Genomic DNA, 27,236 nt, shown 5'->3' on the forward strand with positions numbered 1-27,236 from the left:
ATCCCACAAAGCTTATAATATGTTCTAACCTCTAAAGTAAATTTCATGTTTTGTTGTTAACATTTTGGCGGCAAAACAATTATTGCATTGTTATTTCTTTACACTGACTATATAGTTCATTTACGTTTTATGCCTGTTCGGAAATTCGGCAAAGTGTAAACCGTTCGTGTTCGCTTCGTTGATGGTCGCATTTTCCCGCACTTTACTGGCATCTCGGCCTTAGTTTTCATTTGTCGTGAAGTTTTATCCAATTTTATTATTTTAAAAATGTATTAATATTATAATGAACAGAAAGTCTGAATTCTAAAACATTGGGCATTTTGGTAGACCACAGTAAACATTTATTAAACGTATTTACCTATTCAAACTTTCATTTGTACACTGTGTAAGGTCTGCGGTCTTACAGTTTTTCCTGTTGTCCAGAAAATAGTTCTGAAAATGTAAGTGCGCTTTTTTTGTTTTAATTTATAATTTTTTTGAACAATTGAATATTTATAGTTCTAAATTACCTATATTTGTTTAATTGTTTTGAAATCTGTAAGTATCCATATTAAAATGTGAAATAATATGTTATGTGAAAGAGTAAGAACATTATTGTTATAGTCCATAAAAAGCTTTACATAAATACTCGTACCTATCTTTTAATTGTGATTTGGTAGGTAATAGTTATGAACGATAAGTAGTTTGAGTTGAATCATTCAAATACCTAATATTTTGGTTACTTTGTGTATCCTAATGGAAGTGAACTTCATTTAAAATGATTAATAATTAATGTATTAGGAACTGAATAGTTTTAATTGGTATGCCCAATCAATTATAACTTGTAGTGAAAGGTGATTACTAAATTAGTTTAAATACATTTTTAATTTATCATCAATCATTGAATCAGTTATTTTTTTTTTATAAATTATACTTACCTTTCCATTCATGCAATGAAATTTATTCTGCTTAATATTTACTTATGTACTATATTATAGTTTATTTACGTTTTTCAAATGTCTATATTCTATCGATTCATTTAACTGTTTACTGGACCAATTATAAATATATAGGTCTATTATTTATATTTGAATGTCAATACTAAATAATTTTTACTTTCAACTTTATATTCAATAGATAACGGTTTGATATTAAAATGTGACGTTAAAACTATTTGAGACTTTAAATTATTGATACTATTTTAAAAGTAATTTTTTTCTTAAATGAACTGTTCTATCCAATACTTTCTATTGCTTTGTGTTAATGGCTTGGAATACCTTAATATTTTTTTACGAATATGGGTAATCATAGGCGCAACTAGATTTCAGGAAGTGCTAAAAATTAGCATAGGGTAAATCCTTGCAGAATTTCCTGTGTGTCACTGTGTGGTGGTCGCATTGGAAACCGCACCTTAATACAACAAAAATAACAACAATTAAAAAAAAACATCATTTAGATTCCAATAATATTTCAAAGCTATTTTTCTTGTTTTTTTACAATATTTATTTAAAAAATATAAGTAAGTGAACTGTTGTTGCATACATACCTATTAATTTTCCTCCTATTTTTGGCTTGAAAACTGGTTTTGCATCGGCCAGTTATGGCTGGAATTATGACAGTAATCAATGGCAACTTGAGTCTGGAAAACTTAAGAAGGAAGCTGGTAGATAGCTACGAAGCTTCTTTCTACCTAATAAATTCACCTAATAAATATATTATTGACCAATGCAATATTTTTAGATTCTTCATTGTACATTCATTGTTTAATTTTTCATGTACTTTTACAATCAATTATAGTTACACTTATTTTTAACTTGAATGGTTATTATAAGTATCTTCTATTATATTAAAAGCTGTTGCAAAAAAAAAATGTATGACAATTAAGGCCTGGATTATTTTTTGGGATGTCGCTGGTTTCAGGAACTTCATTTTTTTTATACTATTAAATCAAATATACACTGTACACATTGTACACATTGTAAATAAATATATTTATATTAATATATATCTATGTAAAAATCTGTTTTATACATCAGAGATTTGAAAATTTAAAATTGTATTTTGCTTTTTACTTCAGTTAAGCAAATTTTTTTATAATTTTTAGGTCATTTTGATATTTATAAATTATATACATTTTTAGATTAAATTTCATTGGTAATTCAAAATATTAGCTCAAGACATTTTTTTGTGATCGTTTTGCTGATTGTAATATTTATGACTGATACTTCGATAACGTCTTTATCTATTTACAGTGGAATTAACAGCTATTTAATGTCTGAGACTCATTTCAGTAATAACTAATTGTTCGGTTGGTGTTACATCGTAATTGCGTTTATTTTGTCAAGTTCTGTGGTAATTATTATTATTGTCAAACCATTTCTCAAGTATTCTAATATATCAAAATAAATGCAAAATAGTGAATTTGAACAATTGGGGAACACTATTTTTTTAAAAAATAAATAGGCATCTAGGTATGATTTATGGCTTGAATTTTTGGGGATGCTAAGGCCCCTAGCGGTTCTAGCATTTCATTATTTGTGCCTATGTAGCTAACACAATATTGATCTAACTCAGCTGATATTTAATTATTAGTTATATAAATGCTATTGTAGATTTGATATTACAAGTATTTATGTATTTAAACTATAAAGTATCAATATTATCCAAGAGTAAATTTATTAGTGCAGTTAGTTTATAATTTATATAGATTTTATATGCTATTGTGTAGTGCTGAAAACAAATTGACTAAAACTTCTTCTACTGGATCAATAAAGATACATACCTACCTACAATAAGAAATTATGTAAGGCTCCTTAAACCTATTATAAATATTAATATGACTTATTTCCTATTTTTTTTATATTTTTTTTAGTTTTGAAAATGATGGATGACATTGAACAAAGACTTAGAGATATCCAAAAGGAATATCTAAGTTTTTTAGATGATGAAGAAAATCAAAATGTATACCACAAAAAGGTGAAATTAATGATTGATGAAAACGGTCAAAGACTTCTAATAGACATCAATGATTTACGTAAAAAAAATCCTAACAGAACCCAGGAATTATTGACAAATACTTTTGAAGAACAATTTGCTTTGGGACTTGCACTTAAAGAATATGTTGCAAATATTGATTCTACTTATGCCAATAAATATGATGAATTTTTTGTTGCATTTGAAGGTAGTTTTGGGAGTCGTCACGTCACACCTAGGACTATGAATAGTAAATTTTTAGGCAACTTGGTTTGTTTGGAAGGCATTGTTACTAAGTGTTCTTTGGTTCGTCCAAAAATTGTAAGAAGTGTACATTTTTGTCCAGTTACTAAAAAAACAATAGAGCGCCGATACACAGATATGACATCAACATCTGCTTTTCCATCTAGTTCTGTATATCCAACAAAAGATGATGATGGTAATCCTTTAGAAACTGAATATGGTCTTTCTGTGTATAAAGATCATCAAACAGTAACAATTCAAGAAATGCCTGAAAAAGCACCAGCTGGACAATTGCCGCGGTTTGTTGATATTATATGTGATAATGATTTAGTCGACTGTTGTAAGCCAGGTGACCGAGTGCAAGTTGTTGGTAGTTATCGTTGTCTTCCTGCTAAACAGGGAGGTTATACAACTGGAAATTTTAGAACTATTGTCATTGCTAACAATATATCACAGTTAAGTAAAGATGCAACATATTCTGTTAGTAGAGACGATGTTTTCAACTGTAGAAAATTATCAAGAAGGAAGGGTGATATATTCAATTTATTGGCTCGATCATTAGCACCTTCTATTCATGGCCACACTTTTATTAAAAAAGCAATTCTCTGTCTATTGTTGGGTGGAATTGAAAAAATTTTACCTAACGGAACACGTCTTCGTGGAGATATCAATCTGTTATTAATTGGTGATCCAAGTGTTGCTAAATCACAATTACTGAGATACGTATTATGTGCTGCTCCAAGAGCTGTAGCCACTACAGGTAGAGGAAGTTCAGGAGTTGGTTTGACTGCTGCTGTCACCACAGATCAAGAAACTGGAGATCGGCGTTTAGAAGCTGGAGCTATGGTACTTGCTGACAGAGGTGTGGTGTGTATTGACGAATTTGATAAAATGTCTGATATGGACAGAACTGCTATACACGAAGTTATGGAACAAGGCAGAGTATCTATTTCTAAAGCTGGTATACACGCAAGGCTTAATGCCAGGTGCTCCGTTTTAGCTGCTGCTAATCCTGTGTATGGTAGGTACGATCAATATAAAACTCCAATGGAAAACATAGGTCTGCAAGATTCATTACTATCTCGGTTTGATTTATTGTTTGTCATGTTAGATGTGCCTGATAGTGAAAATGATCGTTTGATATCTGAGCATGTTGTTCGTATTCACAGATACAGAGATCCTAAAGAACAGGATGGTGAAGCGTTACCAATGGGTTCAGGCGTCGATATTTTGAGCACTAGAAATTTGGAAATTGATGAGAATGACCCATCTAAAACTCGAATGTTTGAAAAATATGAACCATTGCTTCATGGACCTCAAAATAATAAATCTGAACAAACTTTAAGTAGTCAATTCATGAAAAAATACATACATATTGCTAAGTGTGTTAAACCTGTACTGACCGAAGAAGCATCTGATGAAATATCTGAAGAATATTCTAGACTTCGCTCCCAGGAAGCTGTTGAATCTGATGCTGCAAGGACTCAGCCTGTAACTGCCAGAACATTAGAAACGTTAATTCGTCTTTCTACTGCTCATGCTAAAGCTCGTTTGTCCAAAAATGTCGAACAACAAGACGCTCAAGCAGCAATTGAGCTTGTTCAGTTTGCTTACTTTAAAAAAGTATTAGAGAAACCTAAAAGAAAACGGCAAATTAGTGATGATGAATCTGGAGATGAACAAGATTCACAAAATAAACCTCCTAAAAGAAAATCAAAAAGAAATGATGATGATCCTTACTCATTTGAAGATGGTGAAGACAGTGAAGACGAAGAGATAGATGCTGAACCAGAAGTTATGGAAGTAGATACAGATAATTCAGGAACATTGAGAGGAGGTCCACCCGCAGTATCACAAACGTCTATTACTCCAGATAGGTATAAAGTATTTAAGTCAACATTGAGTAAAGTTTTTCAAAAACACAGATCACAATCATTGGGATTTAAACGAATGCTCACTATGATCAATGAAGAACATATTGCTAATACTTTTACTGATAATGAAGCTTATGCTGCTATTTACAAAATGATGGATGCTAACTTCATAATGTTTTCTGATGGAATTATATTTTTAATATAAAATATAAGTCTTTATTGAGTATTTTCCAAAATCATTTTATTTACATAAAGTATCCCACTTTTAATTTATACAAGATGTAATAAAATAAATAATTAATTATAATTCATAAGTTAACTCTTTATTTCCAAAATTGAAATTGTGTAGTTTTGTTTTATTTATACCGATTTTTTAAATTAAGTTTTAATGTAATAATTTTAAACATATTATGTTAAATTTTCCAAAAAAATAAAAATGTACTTATGTTTAATTTTACATTTAGTGATTATTCATATTCATTAGTTTAATTATTACCATTTACTAATACATATAAATGTTTATTGTATATAGAATAAAGATAAAAAATAATACACAAAAACAACAGGTTAAAATGATTGTGGCCATTTTTTTAAATTGTTGAAATGTGTATTGTGTGTCAAAAGAATTAAAAAAAAGAGACAATAATTTTTATGTAACTAATAAATGCCTATTAATCAAATATTTGTAATATTAGTATTTAATAGTTCAGACGTGGGTTAATACTATATTTTCTTTTAAATTTTTTTAGTAATTGAAAAAAACGGCATTAAAGTACATTTTTGAAATATTTTGTACTTGTAGTGATTTACTATCCATTTATTGATAACTTGCCTAATTATACATTGATATTTGATATGCAATATTTTGTTTGATTTCTATATTGGTATTTTTTACTGTTTATTTAGACATTATGTATGCTTAATTTTTATTGAATAATACATTATGTGACTTACATTTTCATTATTTCCAAGCACGTTCTAAATAACAGTTATTTTTGTTGATTAAGTATGTGAATATAAAAGTGTTATACACAAAAACATAAAATGTACCGTATGTATTGTTAACATCATGTGTATTGGGCTCACAACTGTAGTTTGTACTATGAGTAGTTATGTAGTTTGAGGAGTTAATCATGGCAATTGGTTTTACTTGGTTTATTTCACTGTTTATGTAAGTAGACAATACATTTTATTTGTTTAAAAAGGCGCATAAAATATTATTTTTGTGTAGCAAAGATTGAAATTTACATTTTTATCACTATCCCCCAATCACAGATTATTTTAGTTTCTTGTAATCATTGTATTTATTTTTCAACTATTACGCATTGGTTTTCTCAGATCAATTTCTAAGAGGTTTAGAGTGAACTAATATGCTTTAAAGTATCCATTATAATTTATGTAATATGATGCTACTTATACTGTGAGAAAAAATGCCTTGATGGTATCTATGCCTCTGCCATTACTACCTATAATTCTTGATTCCTGTCCAATTTGTTGACAGTGCTCTAACCCATAAATGTTGGCTTGGTAGCAATTGCTACACTTAAAGTATCTTCTCTATCGCTTCTCTATTCGCGCCTATTGAACAACTGAATATATTCACTCATTTCACTCAATAATAAAGTGTAGTCAATATAGAGCCACACATTAAAGTTGATGAAAACTATAGGATAAAGTCACGAATTTAGAGTAAGTGTCTGAGATTCTGTGAGTGGTCATTAATTTATAATTCCATGCACAGTTATTGTTCTCGTATATTTTAGATGATACATTTATATGTATATCTCATTTTAGTTTACTATGTGTTTTTTTGTATCGAGAACATTCATTATTTAAAATGTTTGAAAATATTTCTGAAATATTTACTCTTTTGAATGACAACATGTATTTTTATTTTCTTATTATAAAGGACATTTTTTGGAGTAGGTACTTCAATACATACAAATCGAACTTAGGATGTGTATTAGTTTATGAATATAGCGTGGCACAGAGGTAACCCGCCAAATGTTGGTCCACTACTACTCCGCTCATTAAAACTTTAAATACTTATATTTATAAACAATAAAGTCGAATATGAAAGGAAAATAAAGTGTGAAAGGTACAAAGTAATAAGTTACAACTCATATACCTACTGCTCGTCCAAAATTCTATTTTTATGTATCGAAGTTCTCCGAAACGTATTCTGCTTTGGAATTAGAAATTAAAAATATATGTATGCTGTAACTCAAAAAATGAAAACTTAAAAAACATATTACAATTTACAATGATACTTAACGACGATAATGTAATTTAAAAAAAATATTTTGTAACTACCTAAATATAATGTAAAAAAAGAAACAAAACATTAACAGGTAACTAGGTATTAAAATAATATGTGTTCTCCTATAAAAAAATCACTCAATAGCCCGCATAAGTAATATTTATTTGTAATTTTCCGAAAGTATCCAATAATAATGGATAGGTATCTAATAAGTAAGTTTGTGTGCCGTTTGTACGTAAATAATAATATGTTTATAACAACCACAGCGTGCAGGTGTCTTGTCGCCGTTGATATTAACATTCACTATTCAACGATTTGACTTTTGGACGGAATAAAGGGACAGTTAAAAAAATATGGGTATGCATAATAATAATAATATACAGGTACCTATAATATTATGAAAACAGTAAAATACTCGTTCGTAATCATAATATTGAACTATGAAAATGTGATTACGTAACGGATCTAATAACCTCAGTCGTAATGCACATCGCAATATTGGCTTATATGATTTATTTCGAATGCGAACTGCAGTGTTGCGCCGTCCACGTTTCTTATTTTTTATTTTGTACGATTTCGGGTTTGACTCCAACCGCGTCGGTTTCTTTGTACTGTCGCCTGTCGGTGTTTTGTTATTCCCGCGGTGGTCGACGGTAGCAGTTTCTCGTCGAATACCAAAATATCTGACCGTTTTCACCAGTCATAAGTTCCACCGGTTGTGATCGTGAATCTTAACTCGTCGATAGTGTTTGGTTGTGTCGCGCTTCACCTCCTCCTAAACTCCGATTTCGATTCAAATATAACAGCCATCTTTGCAAGTTATTAGTTGTAACTAAATATTATTATTATTAGACGAAAAACTGATTGTTGGTCACTCGAAAAAAGAAATACTACTTTGTGACTGCAGCATAGGTGCGTGTAATTAGTGAATTGTTCAAGCGCGATAAACTCGTGTATGGCTTTACCCAAGTAAGTACCTACTACCTACACTGCTAAATAATAATACTTGTGTCTAAGCACTTCATGTAGTAGGGCCTAGATTTAAATAATAGAAAAAAACCCTAAAATGTACCTTCCGAGCGAAACGACCAAAAATTTATTTTATCACAATAAATCAATTCGATAGATGTTTAATTATTTAAGGAAGTTTAATTTCCGAGACTCACCAATAATAATGATAATATTGAAAACTGACACTAGCACACCATAATCTTGGGTCTGTAATGCTGTACCTATTACTCATTCTAATTTCTAAATATACACAAAAAAATTAAGAACAAATTAAAAAAAACATACAACTAAAATTAAATTATGTTAAATTTTGTATTTAACTATTTTATACCTGTTAAATTGTGAGCGTTTAATTGAACTTAACAGCATTTCTTGAGTAAACATTTGGAGTGACTTAATTAGCAATTTTAAACCTAAGACTCGATAAATAGACATGCATTTAAATTAATAAAATTACCTTTATAGAAGTTTTAAGTTTCACTTTTGAAGTATTTGTTACAATGTTACATGAATCGAATTATGCACCTGGAATGTACATATTATTTTAGAACGACCTCCTCCCCCAAAAAATGCACTGTATAAATCCTGGCCCTTATCAGAAACATTCAGGAATTATAACTTGAATCATCTTTTTTGGGGGTAACGGCTAGATGGTAGGCACATATTTAAGGGGTGTTTGGCTATCTCAGGTTTCAAAAAAAAACTTCCGGTTTGGTTTTTAAATTTGTTTTGATATTTATGTTTATTCGCTTTATTTAAATAAATTAAAAAATAAATACATTTCGTATATAAATTATTTTTTAATTAGAATGAGCATGTAGTATGGGAGGAATTAAGAATCGTTTTTAAATGCATTCATTTATAATTTTTATTGTTTGTAAATGCATTAGAATTAATTATCATTACACAAATATAACACCAGTTGGATACCTACTTGACCAACTTCTATCATATTTTAGTTGATTTTGTTGTTGTTTTTGTTTTGGTACTCGGAATATACTATGTATCTTTTTATACTATATTATTTATGATTAACGTTGAACTGAAGTCGACCCCCTATGTATATTATTATAATTTATTTGATGAATTCATTTTTACCATATTGAAATTCAAGTTTACACATTACACCTATATGTACGTCAAATTTACAACTGTTTCGTACTTGTTAGGTACATGTGTTTTTATGATTTGCATTTTCAATATGACAATATGACATTGTAAATTTGTAATTTAACTCTGACTGTACTTTATCTATAGATAGACGCATAATAATTGTTGTTCAAACAGAAACGTTATGAATATAAATTTCACTTCTTACCAAAAATAAAATGTATTCCTTGTAATATTATCTTATGTATTCGTTATTTAGTGCGTATTTTTTTCAAACTTTATATTAATTTTACTTGTCCGTGTAAGTTTTAAATTTTGCGTGAGTCTGATTATTGTTACCAAGCTGAAATTAAAAAAAAATTAGATAGGTACACCAATATTTAAGAGAAATATAATGTCTTTAAAATTATATAATAGCTGGCAGAACTGTGTTAAGGCTATTTTACTTGCCACTATTAGTGTTTACGAAGGTTCAGACGGTTGAGTCTACTGTTTTTACTTTATAATTCTGACAAACTTGTAATACCTATACTCAGTAATACAGTATTATAAATTTATTATGATAAAATGTTTTAAAATTTACTTTTTTATTTGTAATATTAGCGTGTTTGTATATGATTCGCTTGATATTTTTAATAGCACTCCTAAATAAAAATTTGCGTATCACTTACATATTTTGTTATTACGTAACTTAATAAACTTGTAAATAAATAAAAAAGGGTTTTTAAATTGTCTTCATAGTCCATGCCTCATCCGAACTCTTTGATTACTGACTTGGTACCTACATCTAATTGTTTTTCTTAAAATCCAGGTTGTTACTCAAAACGTAAATGGTGCAAAGGTACTCTCTGCTTAATCAATAGCTATAGGCCACTGCAGCTATTCCGTCGATAGATGTTTTATTCACAAGTGCACAGTACATTTAAACAAAAAAGTACCGTAAAATAAATAATATCATAGGTACGAATTTTTACTTATATACAGAATTTTGATACATATAAAAAATAACTTTTGATAAATTGAAAGCGTTTGAAATTTAATTTTAAAATATCTATGTCAACCTTCTAAAGTAATGGTTTGCAATCATGAGTATACTATTATATACATATAAGATATAACTAAATAAGATTTAATGTTGAAATAATAAAGTAGGCACTGATTTACTATATACAAATACAACTATGTAGCAAACATTTAAAAAATTAAATTAATCTATTGATAATCGTAATTGTTCTTGTAATTTATTTCAATTTATAATTTGTTAATATTATTATTATTTATTATATGAGCAAATGTATTTATTTATGAGCAAATTGCATTATTAAACTTTACATAATGGAAAAATATAAGTACAAGTAGGTATATATTTTTATTCATTTTATGGATATTAACATTTTTAATTAGAGGAGAAAGCAGTAATGGTCCGAAATTGGCTTAAAATAATTTTACATTTTTTGATGTACTTTCCAAACAATTAACACATATTTTCCAATTATATATGAAATGTGCGAAAACTTAGCTTAAATTAATATTTTATTTTTGTCCTTATCTGATTCAATTATCTCGATGTTGATATCGCTTTGTTAGATATTAAAAAAAGAAGTATTTACAACTTTTGAATAAACGATTTATAAAATCTAGTCATACTTTTAGATAAATCAAAAATGTTTCATCTTATTGTATAATTAACGTTTATGTATAGTGCCTTTTTCTTCCGTCCAAAAACTAGGACCGGGTGTGAATTGCTTATCACAATACTGAATACTGATACCCGTTCCCGTAATGTTTATTCACCAACATAATATAAGTTATACTTAAGTGGGGGCCGCTAACCACTTAGAAAAGCTAGCATTCGGCCCACGATATGTAGAGTACCTAGTTAATTCATTATAACTTGTAGCTAATTAACTACTCGTTTGAAATTCAATTTTTATGTATGTATTAAAATTCTCAGAAAAATATTTTGTTTTGAAATATGCTGTCATTTAAAAAAGTAAAAACTTAAAAATGGCAATAGGTACTATAGGTATAAAAAATAAATAATATAGTTTTGTTTTTCAAAAATGTAGATAGGTAATGAATAATGACTTAAAATTATGTAAAAAAAATATTTCATAAACGTTTTGACATAATGCTGCAGCCTGCAGAGTGTGTACTGTCGTACTCAATCATCTCGTATATACCTAAGGTGCAGATTTCTTAAACATTTTGACACTATTTTTTACGGCCCCTTCTGAAATTTACACTAGAGCAACAATGTTGTGCTACCATGTTTGAAAATGAATTGTTTAAAATAGTAAATTCAAAATAAATTTGTGCTTGTTTAAATGTGGACTTAAAATTATAGATTAAATTGGACGAGGTTAGACCATGATGATTTGGCGTAAACCGGTCATTACTTTCTCTCTAGTTGACATATTGGGTATCCTGTGTCACGGTATTCAACACTAAAATGGAGTTTGTTTATATTGAAATTATTGAGTACCCACACGTTTACACGGTTACTTATTCTTAGGGCTTGGATTTATACGCAATAAAAATTGATAAAATATGCAGTAATACGTTTTTAGATTATATCAAACTAACTAATTTGTATACATAAATTGCTTATACCTAATTATGTATGCATATTCATCAAAATATCCAAAAAATATGCATTTTTTTAAATTGAGAATTTACTAAATCATGGACATATAGTTGATAACAATTCAATTTGGATTAAAAGAAAAACGCATGCTAATATGTAGAATATATAATATATATATAGTATATTTATATATTATATGTATATGCCATATGCGTATAGCGTATATTATAGCATTCCTTGTGTTTGTACCAAATAAAAATAAATTATGCATGCAGTATAATGGTGTGTGTTAAATTAAAATATATTTTAAATTGTGTCTTGAGTCAATACGTTGTATTATATATATATATATATATATATCATGACAATAATATCTATATTATACACAGCTTGTAGCTCATAGAAAAAGAGTAGATAATCCTTTAAGGTTATTTTTAATATTTGTCTGGACATCTAGGACTTGGTGGTTTCACTTTCTCAATTCACAAAAACTGTAAATTCTTCGTTATTGGTGTTGAAGAATGGTGTCAATATAGTAACGAGTGATAAGTATATTCTAGTTCTACAAAAACTAGAAAAAAGATTAAGGGCCTTCCAAAAACTGTTTTGTCTACGGGGACTAGATTACTCGTATGTCGAGTCTTTTGTTCCTAATGTTATGTAACCCGGTTAGATGACAGTAAGAAGTAACCCAGCAAGGTAAAGGCGTAAAGTTAAGTATTATAACTAGTATCTAACGATTGGGATCAAGGAATTGAAATATTCCGCAGCTCCGACACCATACTCTTCTGAACAAACACTAGGATTGATGATAGCTAGGAATTTAGAACAAAACCACTTTGTGGGATTTCGGCATTATTATTGGATTGGCCCAAAAGAAGAAATAAATTCGACTTGAAGGTCATGGTAGGAGAGATATGATGTAATTAGAAAGAACTAAGAAGGATATTATTAGGGCAAGAAAAGTTGGCATTGACGTCATGGGCGTAGGTAGGAAATATTTTCGGAGGGGGTTTTTGTCTAAATCCTAAATAATATGCGAGTTAATAATATTCTGGAATAAATTCACAAAAAGCTCAAGATTGTTTTATTTAATTTCGGGGGGTGTTTGAACACCCAAAACCCCCCCTTACCTACGCCCATGATTGACCTTATGTTAAACAGTTCCGGCAGCGTCGTCGATATCACAAACAAAAAAAGGGTAAGAAAAGTTTTGGTTTGTGTAAAAGTCTATTGTACCTTTTCGATGTGAATTACGTTTCGTGTATTTTGTTGTGTACGTGTAAGTACCTTCCGTGTGCATATTATGTAAATTTCGTCCTGAGTATTTTTATATTAAATTGTAATTTACAACCAATGTTTTTCTTCCTATTTTATCAGACTTAGGACTGTCAACATAACTGTTATAATATGTATTGGTATGGTTAAAAAAATATTGGTTTTTTACCAACACTTTTTTATTTAAACTTAATAAGCAAAAACAAAAAAAAATACATTTTTATGCTCCATGTTATATTAAATATCTATTATTTTTAAATTGCATATTTTTATTGGTACTACCTGTTGCATTTTTTTCTGTGCCAACTTGGTCCTTTATTACTTATTAACATATTTATTATGAATTATAAGTTTGTATCGAAGAATGTAAAAATTTGAATGAGTATCGTCTCACAAATTCAATTCGAGTTATTTTTTTAGTTTCTAATTCTTAAATTTACCAGATAGAGAACCGGATATAGGTACTCTTTTGAAACGAGTCATTATTACGACTATTAACGAATATTCAATTATTTATACAAAAATTAATATTACACAAATTATTTTTGTAAAATTCAAATTCAAATTATAATATAGGTATTGTAAATAATGCAATTTTTTAATATTCGTATTGGTCGTGGTACTTTTGAAATTGGCTCACGGTGCATAGAGAAACTGCTCCGTTATACCAATAATCCTATTACTAATGGATGTATTTATGTTTTAATTAAAATACTGTCTATTAATTAATATACATAACAATAACATTAATTGTGTAGTTAAAATTAAACTGTAAAAATTACTTATAGATCCTCAGCTCGTGTATAATTAAATGTTTTGTTTTTGTCGTTTTCTAATACACTGAGGAGATAATATTACATTTCAAAAACTGGATACTTAACTCTTATTTTATTTACTATCGATTTATTATGAGTTGTATATATTATGTATGATGAATTGTCAAAGTTATTTTCAATGACTAGGTTATTCATAAATAAAGTGCTCGTTTAGATGTTTTGTTTGATAATATATGTATGTCGTTGTCATAAAACAATCTTATTTTATTTTATATGCAATTATATATATCATATGCATAGTATAATATCATTTTATTATTTTGCCCAATACTTAACAGCCAATGGACATTGTTATTATCATATAATATATTACTTTTAAAAATGCAATGGGATTAAATGTATAATATACACGTCACTGTGGTATACATTGATAAGTATAATGATTGATATGACACAAGGCATTATAAAATATAAATTACGCTACAATATAATCGTTTCTAAAAACTAAATTATATAAAAACGCGGAGCCTACTAAAATATATACGCTGCGGCTCTAGCGGTCACGGTCCCGTAAGTATTAGAATAATTATTATGTATGTTCCTATATAAAACATCAGGCATTATGCACTCAGCGCATATTATGTATTATTATATTAATTAAATTTGTTTAGGACTTTTAATTGTATTACATATACACGCCACATTACTATTTTTATAATATGACTTATCTCTAAATATATCCTAAAAAAAATATATTTACTCCGTGACGAATTCCGGTTAAATATTAGAAAGCCATGATAATTCCAATTTTTTATTTTTAGCAATTATTGAAAGTGTGCTAAAAAATCAGCGTTTTTTACATCAACGATTCCCGAGTGGGGTATCGAAGACGGGACACAGGAACGTCGAATTTATTGTTATAGTTCCTATAACAATCTCAGTGTACCGCCAACTATACCAGCGTAATGGTCGGTGTCGGGTGATCGAGCAGTTATTTTTTATTTCAATAATCGTACAGCGTTATTCACAGTGTTTATATTATTTTTCATTGCTTCTTATTAGTTGTTAATACTTTCACCGGTTTCGCGGGTTATACTCGTTTCGTAGGACACACGTTTCAGTCTCGTTGGCAGCGGCGGTAGGTAATCAACGACCAAACGCTATCTTTAAATCATAATATTATTATTCATCGGCTCCACGAAGGCTGATTAATCTAGCCTTCGCGCGTCGATCATTAAAGCTGCAGTGGAGCATCTAATAAAATGAAATTATATTAAATTATGGCGTTTTATCGACCGCCAAACAGCAACAGCAGTCGCGACGTTGATATCGTATTACGTGGACGTAATAATAACGTCGTCAGTCTGAGCGCAACACCTTTAATTTATCATTGATTATTTTATTGTGACAAAATATAATATGATTAACAGTGTAGCGTCTACCGAGTAATATAATATTCTAATTGTGTCGTCGTTTTAGTTTGTGATTGAATATTATAATATATTGTGTTTGTGGTATTTTTTTTTTGTCATGATCTCATAGTTCCCGAAGAAGGACGAAAATAATCGGTTTTATTTTTCGTTTTCATTATTATGAGGTAACGAATGGTACTAAATTTATCTGATTTACTTCTTCCTAGTATATTATTACGTATAGTAAGTTATCGTACGATCTTTGAAACTTTGAGTTTTTTTTCAGATTTTCAATAAGTCCTCTGTCCTCGTGCAGTCGAGGAAAATGTAAATACATTCTCATAAATATAATTACTTTTTTGACAAAACGTCTATTTTATGAATATTTTTGAGTTACTTTTTTGTATTATTTTAATTCTGCTTGTTTATTTTTTTATTATTAAGTATCTTGAAGATATAATAATGTTATGACTTAATAGCAAATTGAAGAAGCATTTAAATAGTAATATAGTTGTTAGTGTGTAGGTATATATAATGTGATACATCGTGGACAATGGGCATAGTATGTATATTTTATACATTAAATGTATTAATAATTTATCTAGTTTCGTAATTGTTTACATTAACATTTCATGTATTATCACTACATTACGACTGCGATGCTCTAAACTTGTATATATAATAATATAAATGTAACCATTAAAAAAAAGTATTAATTACTTTTCAAAATCAAGACTCTCTTCTATAAATAAAATAATATTATATTATATTATATTATAGGCGGTAGCCGATAGCCGATAGGTATATATTATGTAGAACAGATATCTCCAAATCTACGTTAATTATAAATTATAATTATCGGTTATCGGTGTGTTTTTTCTTCGTGCTAAATCCAGATAATTTGTGTAGCAATCACGTTTACTCGTTAACCTGTACGTACCTTTATTTTCTACTCGTATCGGTTCAATTATATTAAGAATTTTGGAAGTGGTGATTTTTCTGACACGCACATCAAATAAATATATTAATATATTATATATACGTCTAACGATCAACCTGCAGTTATGCGTCAAGAATTATTGTAAAACAAGTTTTATAATAGTTTTTCGTTAAATCTACTCGCGAGGTAGAGCGTTCCCGTAATTTGAAATTAGTATTATCTCTCTCAAACGTTAAAAAAAATTGTATACAGAAAAAGTACAAATTATTGTATTTCGATATTCGAAGAGACTCAGAAAAACTCGCGGAAAAGTCGATCTCGAGTAGACTTCTCGACACCTATTATTCAAACCTGTTTTCATAATTATTATTGTCGCTTCACTAGGTGAAACGTGCAGACGTTAAAAAACGCGTCTTATGATTTTCCGTGTCACCGCGCCGTGTGACATTTCATAATATTACCATATTATATATAGCTGACAAAGACGGAAAATCACCGTTTCCTTCTCCTCCTCTTCCTCGTCAACAAAATCCCCTCCACAATACTCATAATTTATTTCAGATCTGTACAAACCGTGTGCCGTGCAAATATCAAACAAATCTTATATACCTCTGACCAGTACTCTGTGGTGATATATATTTATACCTACGTGTAAAAGGAAACTGCGTATAATTTCGATACCGTAAAATCAAAAAAAATGACTACCTTTTCGCTCTTCGATTCTTAAAGAAATGCCCAAATCAATAAAATCGCTCAGCAAAGTCAATCTCTGGCATAGACTGTTTTCAAAATTATTATTGCTGTCGCTCCACTATAGATCAAACGGGCGGACGTTAAAAAAACTCGTCCAACGATTTTCCGTGTCGCCGCGCGGTGTGACATGTCACAATAATATTATTATCATACTAGGTACAAACAGAGACGGAAAATCGCCGTTTCCTGCAATTCCCTCCTCGGCCTCCTCAACGTGCGTAATTTATTTCAGACCTCGTGCCGTGCAAATAATCAAACAAGACGTCTAATACACCTCGTAATATACCAGTAGTGCTCTGTACGCGGTATACCTAGTGTGTGTAAAAGGAAACTGTGTATAATGTCGATACCGTAAAACGATAAAATTAGTGCGTGCCCGCAGTTCATTGAACCATAATAAACGTACCTGCAGCGGCTCCGCTATAGTAACGTACTCGTAACGCATACGCGCACTGCACACACGACTTGCACCACACCACCACCACCACCACCGCATAATAATATGACCGCGCGGTGGCAATATTTTCAAACACTACTTTTAGATTTTCATTACCCGTCGCCGCACATTCGTGCCGGCGGGTCGTCGTCGTGTACATCGCCGCCACCGCTGCGTCGCTGTGGCAAAGTTCCAACGATTGTTTTTCGTGCACACCTATACCTCCTACGATAGGCTTATCGTCGCCTCGACTGTAATACTATCGTTGTTTACATAATAATATTTCTGTTCGCTTTCTGTGTTTTTCCACAAGATCCGACGAGATGGTGGAGGCGCTGTCGACCAGTTTTCAAAATCTCTACAACAAGTACACCAGATCGGAAAACGGGCCGCAGGACGGCGGCAGGCGCGAGGTGTACATAGTGCCCGTGAACAATAACACAACCGTCGTCGCCGACGACACTCAGAGTCAGTTCCTCTTGCAGCGACATCGTCCGAAGGTTCGCAAGGCGTTCGTGTTCGACGCCAAATACGTGTGCCAGGCGAAAACCCAGAGATGGCAGATCATGAGACAGAGCAGACTGCGCGTGTCCACGGGACAGTGCTGTCCGGTCTGCATACCCGTGAGTAGAACACCTTCCGGTTGGGAAAAGCGTTTTTCAGGGACGTTTTATTTTTTTCACGCCGTGAATGACGCGTGCGTCCAACAAGTCGCCTACTCGAGTAAAATATTTCTGCGAAAGCCTTATCGCGTTTAAGTTCCAAAAAGTTTAACACCATCGACCCCGCCAAGACACATAGTATTGCAATATAATATTATTTCTACGGAATGTAGTTGTGTGTGTAAAACAAAATTTTGTATTTTAAGATCGGTAGGTAGGTATATGTAAACCAACAACTGCGCTTACCTTTTGGTTTTACCTCCTGGCATGAAAAGTATGATTTCGTCCAATAATAAGATTCTATCGACATTTATTTGTCGTTTATAAATAATTGAAAATTGAAGACTTACTTGTATTTTATATCGATCAATTGATTACTGCAGTCTGCGTTTGACTGGTTAAATATTTGTTGTTTTCGAAAAAAATAAATATTCTTGCATTTAAAATAATAATGTTAATCTGATTTGCAGATAATATTCTATAAAAATATCCCGGACTTCATTTCATTCCAACCAAAATGTAAGCATTTCATTTTGATACCTATAGACGAAATCAAGTTTCAATTATCCTTACTTACTGCTGATTAATATTTTCATCAGCCTAATCGGTGCCTGCACAATATTGTTTGGGATAATATTATTGGGTTACCCCACTTTTTAGATACCTATCTACTTATATTGTGTTTATATATTATAATATTATATGCATAACTATCATATATTTTTATTATATCTACAATGAACATGTTCATTTTTATATACATTTGTTTTATTCAAGTAATGTACCTAACTGAAATTTGTACTGAATATAATAAATAATATTTTTACATATTTTGAGTAGGTACCTATAAATTATCAACGGCTATTATTTAGTGTAATTTATTGGTCTACCTACTCAGAAAATGATCGAGAATGCAACTGGTCCATCGACCTTAAATACAATTATTGGTATATAAAAAGGTCATATTAAGCTCAGTTGGTAAACTTTTATTGGCCATTTATAATAGTTAAGTAAATTATCAATACATAAAAAAAGGCTTCAGGGGGGTATTTAAAATTCCTATTATTATTCATGAGTTCGGGATCACTACCTTGCTGCCACAATTTACGTAGGTATAAACCTAATTCACACTTGCATCGCAATAAATCGTTGCAGTTTGTATTATTAACGTGTGTTTTTATTTTCTAGAACGTGACGTCGGGTAACGCAAAAGTCGTATCAAATTTAAAGAACTTATTGGACATATACAACATCAGTGCCACTCAAAAGTCGATGTTCGGTTGTTTCGTTGACGATTTAAAGTTTTTCTACCTGCTTAAAAGTCAAGAGTACAAATACATATATAACGAAGTAAATACACATGACTTAGAGCAGTACTTCTGCTGTATTTATGTAAATGCAGTGGCGGGTCCAGGGTTGTATTGGGGAAGGGGGGGAGCGGGGGTCCTAAAAAATTACTTCTAAGCTATATGATATACATTATAATGTTCTAGTTCATGTGTTCCCTATAAATATGAAAAAATGGTTATTGAGGGAACGGTATTAATTTTACTATGGTTGGATTAGGAATCGTTTATGTTAATTAGGTACTTATCTATAATAATCAATAATCATACTATAATATATATTAATTATTTTATTTTAAAATAACTATTTAAGAGGTCTGGAGGAGGGATGAGGCCCCTAGCCCCCCCCTGTATCCGCCACTGTAGTAATGTGCATGATAATCAATTTATTGAGGTATAATTCATAAAGGTTCTGGAAGACGAAGTTGTGAAGAGAGCAATTGCTGCGGCTGCACGTAATGCATGTGCTGATGATGCGGTGGTTGGCGATAGCCGTTTTGACGAAGAGATGAGAACACAGCAAGCAAACACAAGACGTATACTAACGATCATAAGCGCAAATGTGAAAAATTGGGTCTACAAGTAAATTTGTTTATTTTCAGTTCCACTGCAATGTATGAAAAACATCATTATTGATTGTGTTTTGTAGGGTAATCGGTTGGTTCACCTACCGTATGATCTCGTTGTTGGCCACCAGCCTCGTAGTCCAGCCCACCCAAATTGAAAAGGTGAGGGAAGCAGAACAGAGTGGCTTACCCGTTATTTATTTACCATTGCACAAAAGTCACATGGACTATATACTTTTGGGATTGGTGTTGACGGTAAATAACATCAAACCCCCTCTAGTAGCAGCTGGAGAGAACCTCAGGGTTTTTTTCATTAGGTACATGGTTCTTCTTTCACAATTATTTAAAAAAAAATTTTTGTAAAAATGAAATGCTGATTGGTTTTATTTTAATTTCAGTAAACTGTTGAGTTTCTTGGGAGCATTTTACATCAAGAGACACGTAGATACAAAAAAAGATCAACTCTACTGGTCAGTTTTGAGCAGCTACATTAAAAACAGTATGAAAAATGGACATCATATAGAATTCTTTTTAGAAGGTGCAAGAACTCGAAGTGGAAAGTGTTGCGTTCCTAAAGGTATGCTAATTAAACATAAACATATTTAGGTGTTGCATAAGAAATATATTTTAATGATTTCCAAAAATAGCTGGTTTATTGAGTATCATAGTGGAAGCTTACCGAGAAAAAGTTATTGAAGATGCTTGGATTGTACCCGTGTCTATGAACTATGACCGGATATTGGAAGGGAATTTTGTCAGAGAACAACTTGGTCAACCAAAAAAGAAGGAAACTTTCTTCGCTGCAATCTCGACATTCATTAAAGCTATTTGTTCCCACTATGGAATAATGAGGGTAGATTTTAATGAACCATATAGATTACGGGTATGTTAATTAATTTTATTAATTATTTAAATTATTATTTTAATTAAATATATTATAGTTATTGGTTATAAAATCAATTATAACAAAATAAATTGACACATTCATGCAAAAAGTGATCAAGTAAAAATGATGATGATTTTTTTTGAAATAATTAGTACTTAGTAGTGACTAGTGAATACTTCATAATTATTTTATTATTTCACTTAGTCAGTTTTTGCATTCCTAAATGACATACATAGTTGCCATTTGTACAAAAAGTGTCTGAGTAAAAAAAAACAAAAATTAAGGTGCTGTATAAAATTTAAATTTAATTTAAATTTATAATAATTTTCACTTGATCATTTTTTACATGACAGCAAAAAAACACACATGAATTTGAGGTTATCCATAATAAATAACTAAATTTTGATTAAATTAAATTTATTGTACTGTCGTGTACCTTATAATATGTATTTACTACATTTATAGTTTTACAATATAAACTTATTCAAGAACATTTATTTTACCTTACAAAAATGCATTTTTTAGTAAAAATTGTGCTGTAATCTATATTTCTTTTAATTAATTTTTAAAATTATAAATTTAAAAGTTGAAGTTTAATTTAACTAAATAATTATTAACAGTGTATTTGATATTTTTTTTCAATATTAGATATTTAGATTTCACAAAATAGCTTTTGAAACAAATTTAGCCTCTTGAATTTTATTACTAGTGATTTTGATATAAGTATATTATATTTATATCTATATCTATGGATGTAAATTACTGATTTATCTTAGTAAAATATTGTTTTTATATCATATTTTAGGATTTGTATGAATCAATTGATAAATTGACACAATTAGAAAACGAATCTTTACAAAAGAATGGTATGGAAATGATGTCTACAACTATTCGCTATAAAAATACAGTTGACAGAATGGCAAAACATATAGTTTATGGTAATATTGTTTGTTTTAAATTAAAAACTATTAATGATATAAATTAGATTACCTTTAAAAATCTATTGTATGTTGTAGTTGTATTATATTTTTGATCGTTCTTCCAATACATTTTTATGTTCATTTACTTTTGAGTTAACTATACCAATTCTCAATTTTAAATTTTATGTACCAGACATTTGAGTTAGTATTTGACCTTATGGTATTTCTTTAACCTTAACTACATTCAGTTAAATTTCAATTTAAAATTATATAGTTTTTAAGCACAACAAATACACTAATAGAACATTTTCATAGTTCATAAGTTCTAGAAATTATGCACTTATGTGCTTTTATAGTTTAACATATTATTGAAGTGGTGATGAAAATAATTCAATGGTTATCCTTTTTTTCATATTTAAGACATGTAATATTTTATAGATTGTTGGAAATCAACTCCTATTATGTCAACGCATGCAGTGTGCTTTTTACTTTTGAATAAGCATAGAAATGGTACTACTTTAGAACAATTGGCCAAAGATTTATCGATGATGCGTGATAAACTTTCTCAAGCTGATAGAGATGTCGGTTTCAGTGGAAGTTCCATAGAAGTTATCAAACACGCAGTAAGTATTAGATGAAAACAATAAAATTTAATATTTTATAAATTTGTTATTGTTTTAGCTTGATCTTTTAGGGCCAAAATTAGTTGTGTGTGAAAATACTGACTCTGGCCGTATTGTTAAACCAATTCTTGATGTACCAGCCTTAATAGAACTGTCATATTACGGAAATAATCTTATTTCCCATTTTATGCATCAATCATTAGTTGGTCAGTATTAAATATAATATGATTTATTATATTAATGTAATATTTTAAGATTGTTATTTTATATTTGTTTATAATTTTATTAGATGTTAATCATAACTAATTTTTTACAGCTCTCACAATATGTAAACTAGTCAATCTGGACTTTTGGAACAATGATATAACAGAAACAAAAATCTCAAGAAATGAATTGATTGAAGATGTATTATTTCTTATCAATTTATTGCAATTTGATTTTGTTTTTATCAAACCTTGTGATAGTCTGGATAATATTGTGGATAGAGTAATTAGACGTTTTGAGGAAGAAGAAATTATTTTGATAGATTTGGTACTTCAGAAAAAATTATAATTATAATTTATAAATGATATATTAACATTTAGTTTATTTTATAGATGCTTGAGGAAGAGAGGCGTAGCCAAACTATTGCAAACATGTTAGATGGTGATTCCGATGATGATGATTATCAACAGCCATATGTCGAAATCGATGTTAAATACCGTGTAAGTATTTTTTATTGACTATTTTGTATAACATGACTTTTCCATCATAAATTCATGACCAGCCTCTTTATTCATTATATTATAGTATGTAAAATTATTTTAAATTTTAGGTCAACACTAATGAGAACAGTTTAAATAAATTAAAGTTTTATCGATCAGTTATGATGCCATACTTAGAATGCATGGCTGAAAGTGCTGGAAGTTTTCTTGCTGTGTCAGAAAATTCAGTGATAGAACGTGAACACGTACAAACAATTTTGAACCAAATGCACGAGAATTTGGAAGAAGGAATCTTGTCTTATGGTAAATTTTGTTGGTCAAATTTAGATTAACTCTGTATTACATAAATGAGCATATATATTTGTTTCCTATTAAATAATTCATGTGTATATAAAAACAATGTTTATAGGCGAAAGTATATCTCTGGATACCATCAAACATTCGTTTTTGGCTTTTGAATTGTTCAACTGCCTACAAATCACAACAAAAGACAATGTTAAGACATTGCATATTATTAATAATCAACCCACTGAGTTAAATCCAAGTATGCAGGGCATGTCAGAATATATTGAACAATTTGTTAAACAAATAAATTAAAACTGTAAAGTATTGTATGTTTAATAATGTTAACATAATTTAAAACTGAATTGTACAGTTATTCAATTACAGTAAATTGGACTAACTGGTTAATGGATTTATCGTAAAAAGTTATGTAGTTAATATGTACATTTTTAAATATTTATTAAAAGACATTAAAAGCAGCACAATATTTATGAATTGGATCACATTGTTGTGTTAAACTATGCTCAAACTATGATATTCAAAATAATTTTTTGATGTAATTTTTTTTTTTGTCTTAAAATATTAAATTTAAGATAATGTATGTGTAAATATTTGTTATTTTTAATGTTATAAAATTGGGATATTATATTTAAAAAATACTGTAATTGTATTAAAAATTGTATAAAATCTAAACCTTCTAAATCCATCAATGTACTCTACCAAAAGATTAATTATGACACAAAAACCTTGTTTTGTACATTTACAATCAATTTTCTTCTCCAAATAATTTTTTAAAAGTTGTTTTATTATTTTCAAATAAATTACTTATTAACAATGGAAGTATGCCTAGTATACTTAATATGAGCAATGTTTTCTTTTTTTTTGTTTATATGTTTTTATGATGTGATATAAAGTTGTACCTATTCGTTCACTATTGACCAGAATAAAATATGTAACTACAATAAGTTATGACTGTATATATTTTTTTATTCAGATAGGTATAATATATTGATTGTTGTCTTTTAAAAATTAATTATTATGTGCGGAAGTACTGAGTAGGCCTCCTAGTTTCTGAATCCAGTGTGAACTCCAAAATTAAAAATCAAAAAAAAATTTCTTTAGTAATTTATAAGTACAAAATATACAATGTATCAAAAAATTAGAAAGTCTAATAATAATAATATATTATTGTTTTTAGAGTTTGTAAATTATTACCTTAAATTAAATATGAACAATTGTCAATTTCTGAGATAGCGTTTATTTGTATGTGCTAAGGAAAATATTATTAGTCTAGCATATTTAGTTTTAAAACCATTATCGGAGCCTTCAAAATAATATTGTAGGTCATTAGACAACGGTTCTACTACAATCACTTTTTGGTTCAAGTCTAGTGGTGTTGAACCGGTATACTATATTTTTATTATTTAGGACAGTTGTACTTTAGCTAGGTATCACACGTTTTTTGCAATTTTTTTTTTCAAAACTGATGAACCTATGTTTTAAAAATGATAATTCCCAAAAAATAGGGGAATTCTATAATTTATATTGTGGCTTAAATATGTGTAAACACAATACCCTGATGGTATTTATCTGAAAAAATGCATAAGTTATTTAACGTTTTATTGCAGAACTCCGTGTATTAGGAAATAAAATATTTAACTATTACAAAAAAACCTATACACACACACACATCAGACCAACCCACTACCGACTACACTATCACTGGTGACTTTGCGGATGATAAAGCTATCAGCTGTCCACTTTCACCCTCTCGAGGCACCCACCTCAAGATCCAAACCCACCTCAATATTCTATTGGCGTGTTACAAAGTCCTATTGTCACAGGACCATCCTTAAGTGGTTCAAAAACTGGTTTAGTATATTTAAGAATTCCAAAAATCTGAATTGTAATATATGTATAATTTAAGCATTAAAGGAGGATGAGCATGCTTAAAAAATTACTCTGTACCATAGAAGTTGTATTATAGTATTCTGTAATATAGAAGTTTAACAATGAGTGTAGATTTTTTTACTGGAAAACATGGTTTCTTATTTAATACAGCTTATGGAAGGGTTTTACAATAAACACCTATTATACAAATTGTAGAGTAGAATTTTTTCTTGAATAGTAAGAAGCCCGATTTTTGATATTGTATTCCAATCGTTCAATATCGCATGCTATATTAACAAGTTTTTTTTACTTTCTATTAACTAATTATTCAACTCATTAATAAAAATACCTAAAATCGGGCGTTTTACTGTTCTAGATAAAACCATGCCCGACTATTTTCAATGCAGGGCTACCGTTTTATTTCAAGCGGAGAATTTAATGCTAAAAACCCAAAATGGGGAACCGTTTTTCTAAAAAATTAGTGGTTGGGCATTACCTCCACTGTGAACCAATAGGCAATGACAACTTATCAACATTTACCCTCTCTGATCCTACTTATTGGCCTTCACAAAACAACTGACTACCCGACATCCTGGACTTTTTTGTTTACAAAATGCCTAGTAATATTCATAGCACTATAATAGTCTATAAATACAATCTTTATGACCTATTCACTGATCACACACCAACCTTATTTGAAATTGGGTTAATCCCCAGAATACCAAATAGAGAAACACTCTTACTCCTGGTCAAATGGACTAGTCAATCTTTAAAAAAACTTTATTGACGACATTAAACTAAACATTTCTTTAAAACGAATGAAATAAATGAAGCGTTAGAATCTCTGACCTCATCAATACTGAACGCTGCATTGGTGTTATTTCATTTCGAAAACTAACCAAACCACGCTTTATAAAATGACTCAGCAGCCAACACATACAAATCTTATTAGTAGAGAAACGTAAGGCTAGAGCCAAGTGACAAAAACTAAAATACCCTATCGATAAGATTAAATTTAATCAATTAAGTAACAAACTAAAGATAATTCGATAAAAACGACTTTTATAATTGATATGTTGAATCTCTCACTACAACCAACTGCTCCCTATGGAAGGCAACCAAATCCCTACTTTGATTAAAACAATCTGCCACCCCTCTTCTCAAAGCAGACCACTCTTGAAAAAGCTAACACCCTAGCTGAGCATCTATCTAAATGCTTTACTCAAGATATTCAGCCTAGTGCTTCACAAATACAAATAATGGATAGCTGTCTTAAATTACCATTTTATATGTCACTTCCAATTAAAATCACCTCTCCTGATGAAATCGAATAAATTATCAAAAAATTCTCTATCAAAAAATCACGAGGCCATGACCTGATTAGTAATCTTATTGCAAAGAACCTATCCAATAAAATCATTATTTTCTTATTACACATATTCAATGCTCTACTGAGGCTATCACACTTTCTAAGCACTCGGAAACACTTGGTCTTCATTTTTATCCCTAAACACAATAAATCACCATAAGAGCCTGTCTCACACAGTGAGCCTATAAGTCTTCCTCCAATATTTTTTAAAATGTCAGGTAAAACCTGTTTTCTAAAGCCAAAGGAATACCTTATATATTGTTAATACTATTTTTAGCCAGCTACTTTTTTTTTGTAATGTAAAATAATTTACTGACCTGTTGATGAGTGCGTAGTGTTGAAGTCGAAAAATGAAG

General features: G+C 29.8%; 2 protein-coding genes across 7 annotated transcripts; both read left to right on the plus strand.

Annotated features, from left to right (window-relative positions):
* Positions 1-76: 76 nt before the first annotated feature.
* On the plus strand, positions 77-5,349 carry LOC111036251 (DNA replication licensing factor MCM3). Of its 2 annotated transcripts, XM_022318219.1 has the most exons (3): positions 77-440; positions 2,708-2,782; positions 2,852-5,349. In XM_022318219.1, exon 3 carries the CDS (start codon positions 2,860-2,862, stop codon positions 5,272-5,274), a length of 2,415 nt encoding a protein of 804 aa, XP_022173911.1. In that variant the 5' UTR covers positions 77-440; positions 2,708-2,782; positions 2,852-2,859; the 3' UTR covers positions 5,275-5,349. The 2 variants fall into 2 exon arrangements, with proteins under 2 accessions (XP_022173911.1, XP_022173910.1); XM_022318218.1 differs by lacking the exon at positions 2,708-2,782.
* A 767-nt stretch (positions 5,350-6,116) lies between these two features.
* On the plus strand, positions 6,117-24,586 carry LOC111036249 (glycerol-3-phosphate acyltransferase 1, mitochondrial). 5 transcript variants are annotated; one of them, XM_022318212.1, is made up of 14 exons: positions 6,117-6,240; positions 17,946-18,255; positions 19,483-19,644; positions 20,050-20,222; positions 20,290-20,523; positions 20,605-20,783; positions 20,854-21,089; positions 21,898-22,030; positions 22,451-22,635; positions 22,694-22,841; positions 22,952-23,166; positions 23,232-23,339; positions 23,450-23,642; positions 23,749-24,586. In XM_022318212.1, exons 1-14 carry the CDS (start codon positions 6,203-6,205, stop codon positions 23,934-23,936), a joined length of 2,502 nt encoding a protein of 833 aa, XP_022173904.1. In that variant the 5' UTR covers positions 6,117-6,202; the 3' UTR covers positions 23,937-24,586. The 5 variants fall into 5 exon arrangements, with proteins under 5 accessions (XP_022173904.1, XP_022173905.1, XP_022173909.1 ...); XM_022318213.1 differs by lacking the exon at positions 6,117-6,240 and adding an exon at positions 8,052-8,298; XM_022318217.1 differs by lacking the exon at positions 6,117-6,240 and adding an exon at positions 15,030-15,233.
* The last annotated feature ends 2,650 nt before the right edge of the window (positions 24,587-27,236 follow it).

The sequence above is a fragment of the Myzus persicae genome, unplaced genomic scaffold (assembly GCF_001856785.1).
Source record: "Myzus persicae strain clone G006 unplaced genomic scaffold, MPER_G0061.0, whole genome shotgun sequence".
NCBI lineage: Eukaryota > Metazoa > Arthropoda > Insecta > Hemiptera > Aphididae > Myzus > Myzus persicae.

Bases quoted from the DNA above. Each gene is read 5' to 3' on its own strand.
- LOC111036251 (XM_022318219.1), top strand. From the start codon at position 2,860: ATGATGGATGACATTGAACAAAGACTTAGAGATATCCAAAAGGAATAT.
- LOC111036249 (XM_022318212.1), top strand. From the start codon at position 6,203: ATGGCAATTGGTTTTACTTGGTTTATTTCACTGTTTAT. The intron at 20,524-20,604 runs GTACATGGTTCT...TTTTAATTTCAG, and splicing joins CTCAGGGTTTTTTTCATTAG to TAAACTGTTGAGTTTCTTGG. The intron at 20,784-20,853 runs GTATGCTAATTA...TTCCAAAAATAG, and splicing joins AAAGTGTTGCGTTCCTAAAG to CTGGTTTATTGAGTATCATA.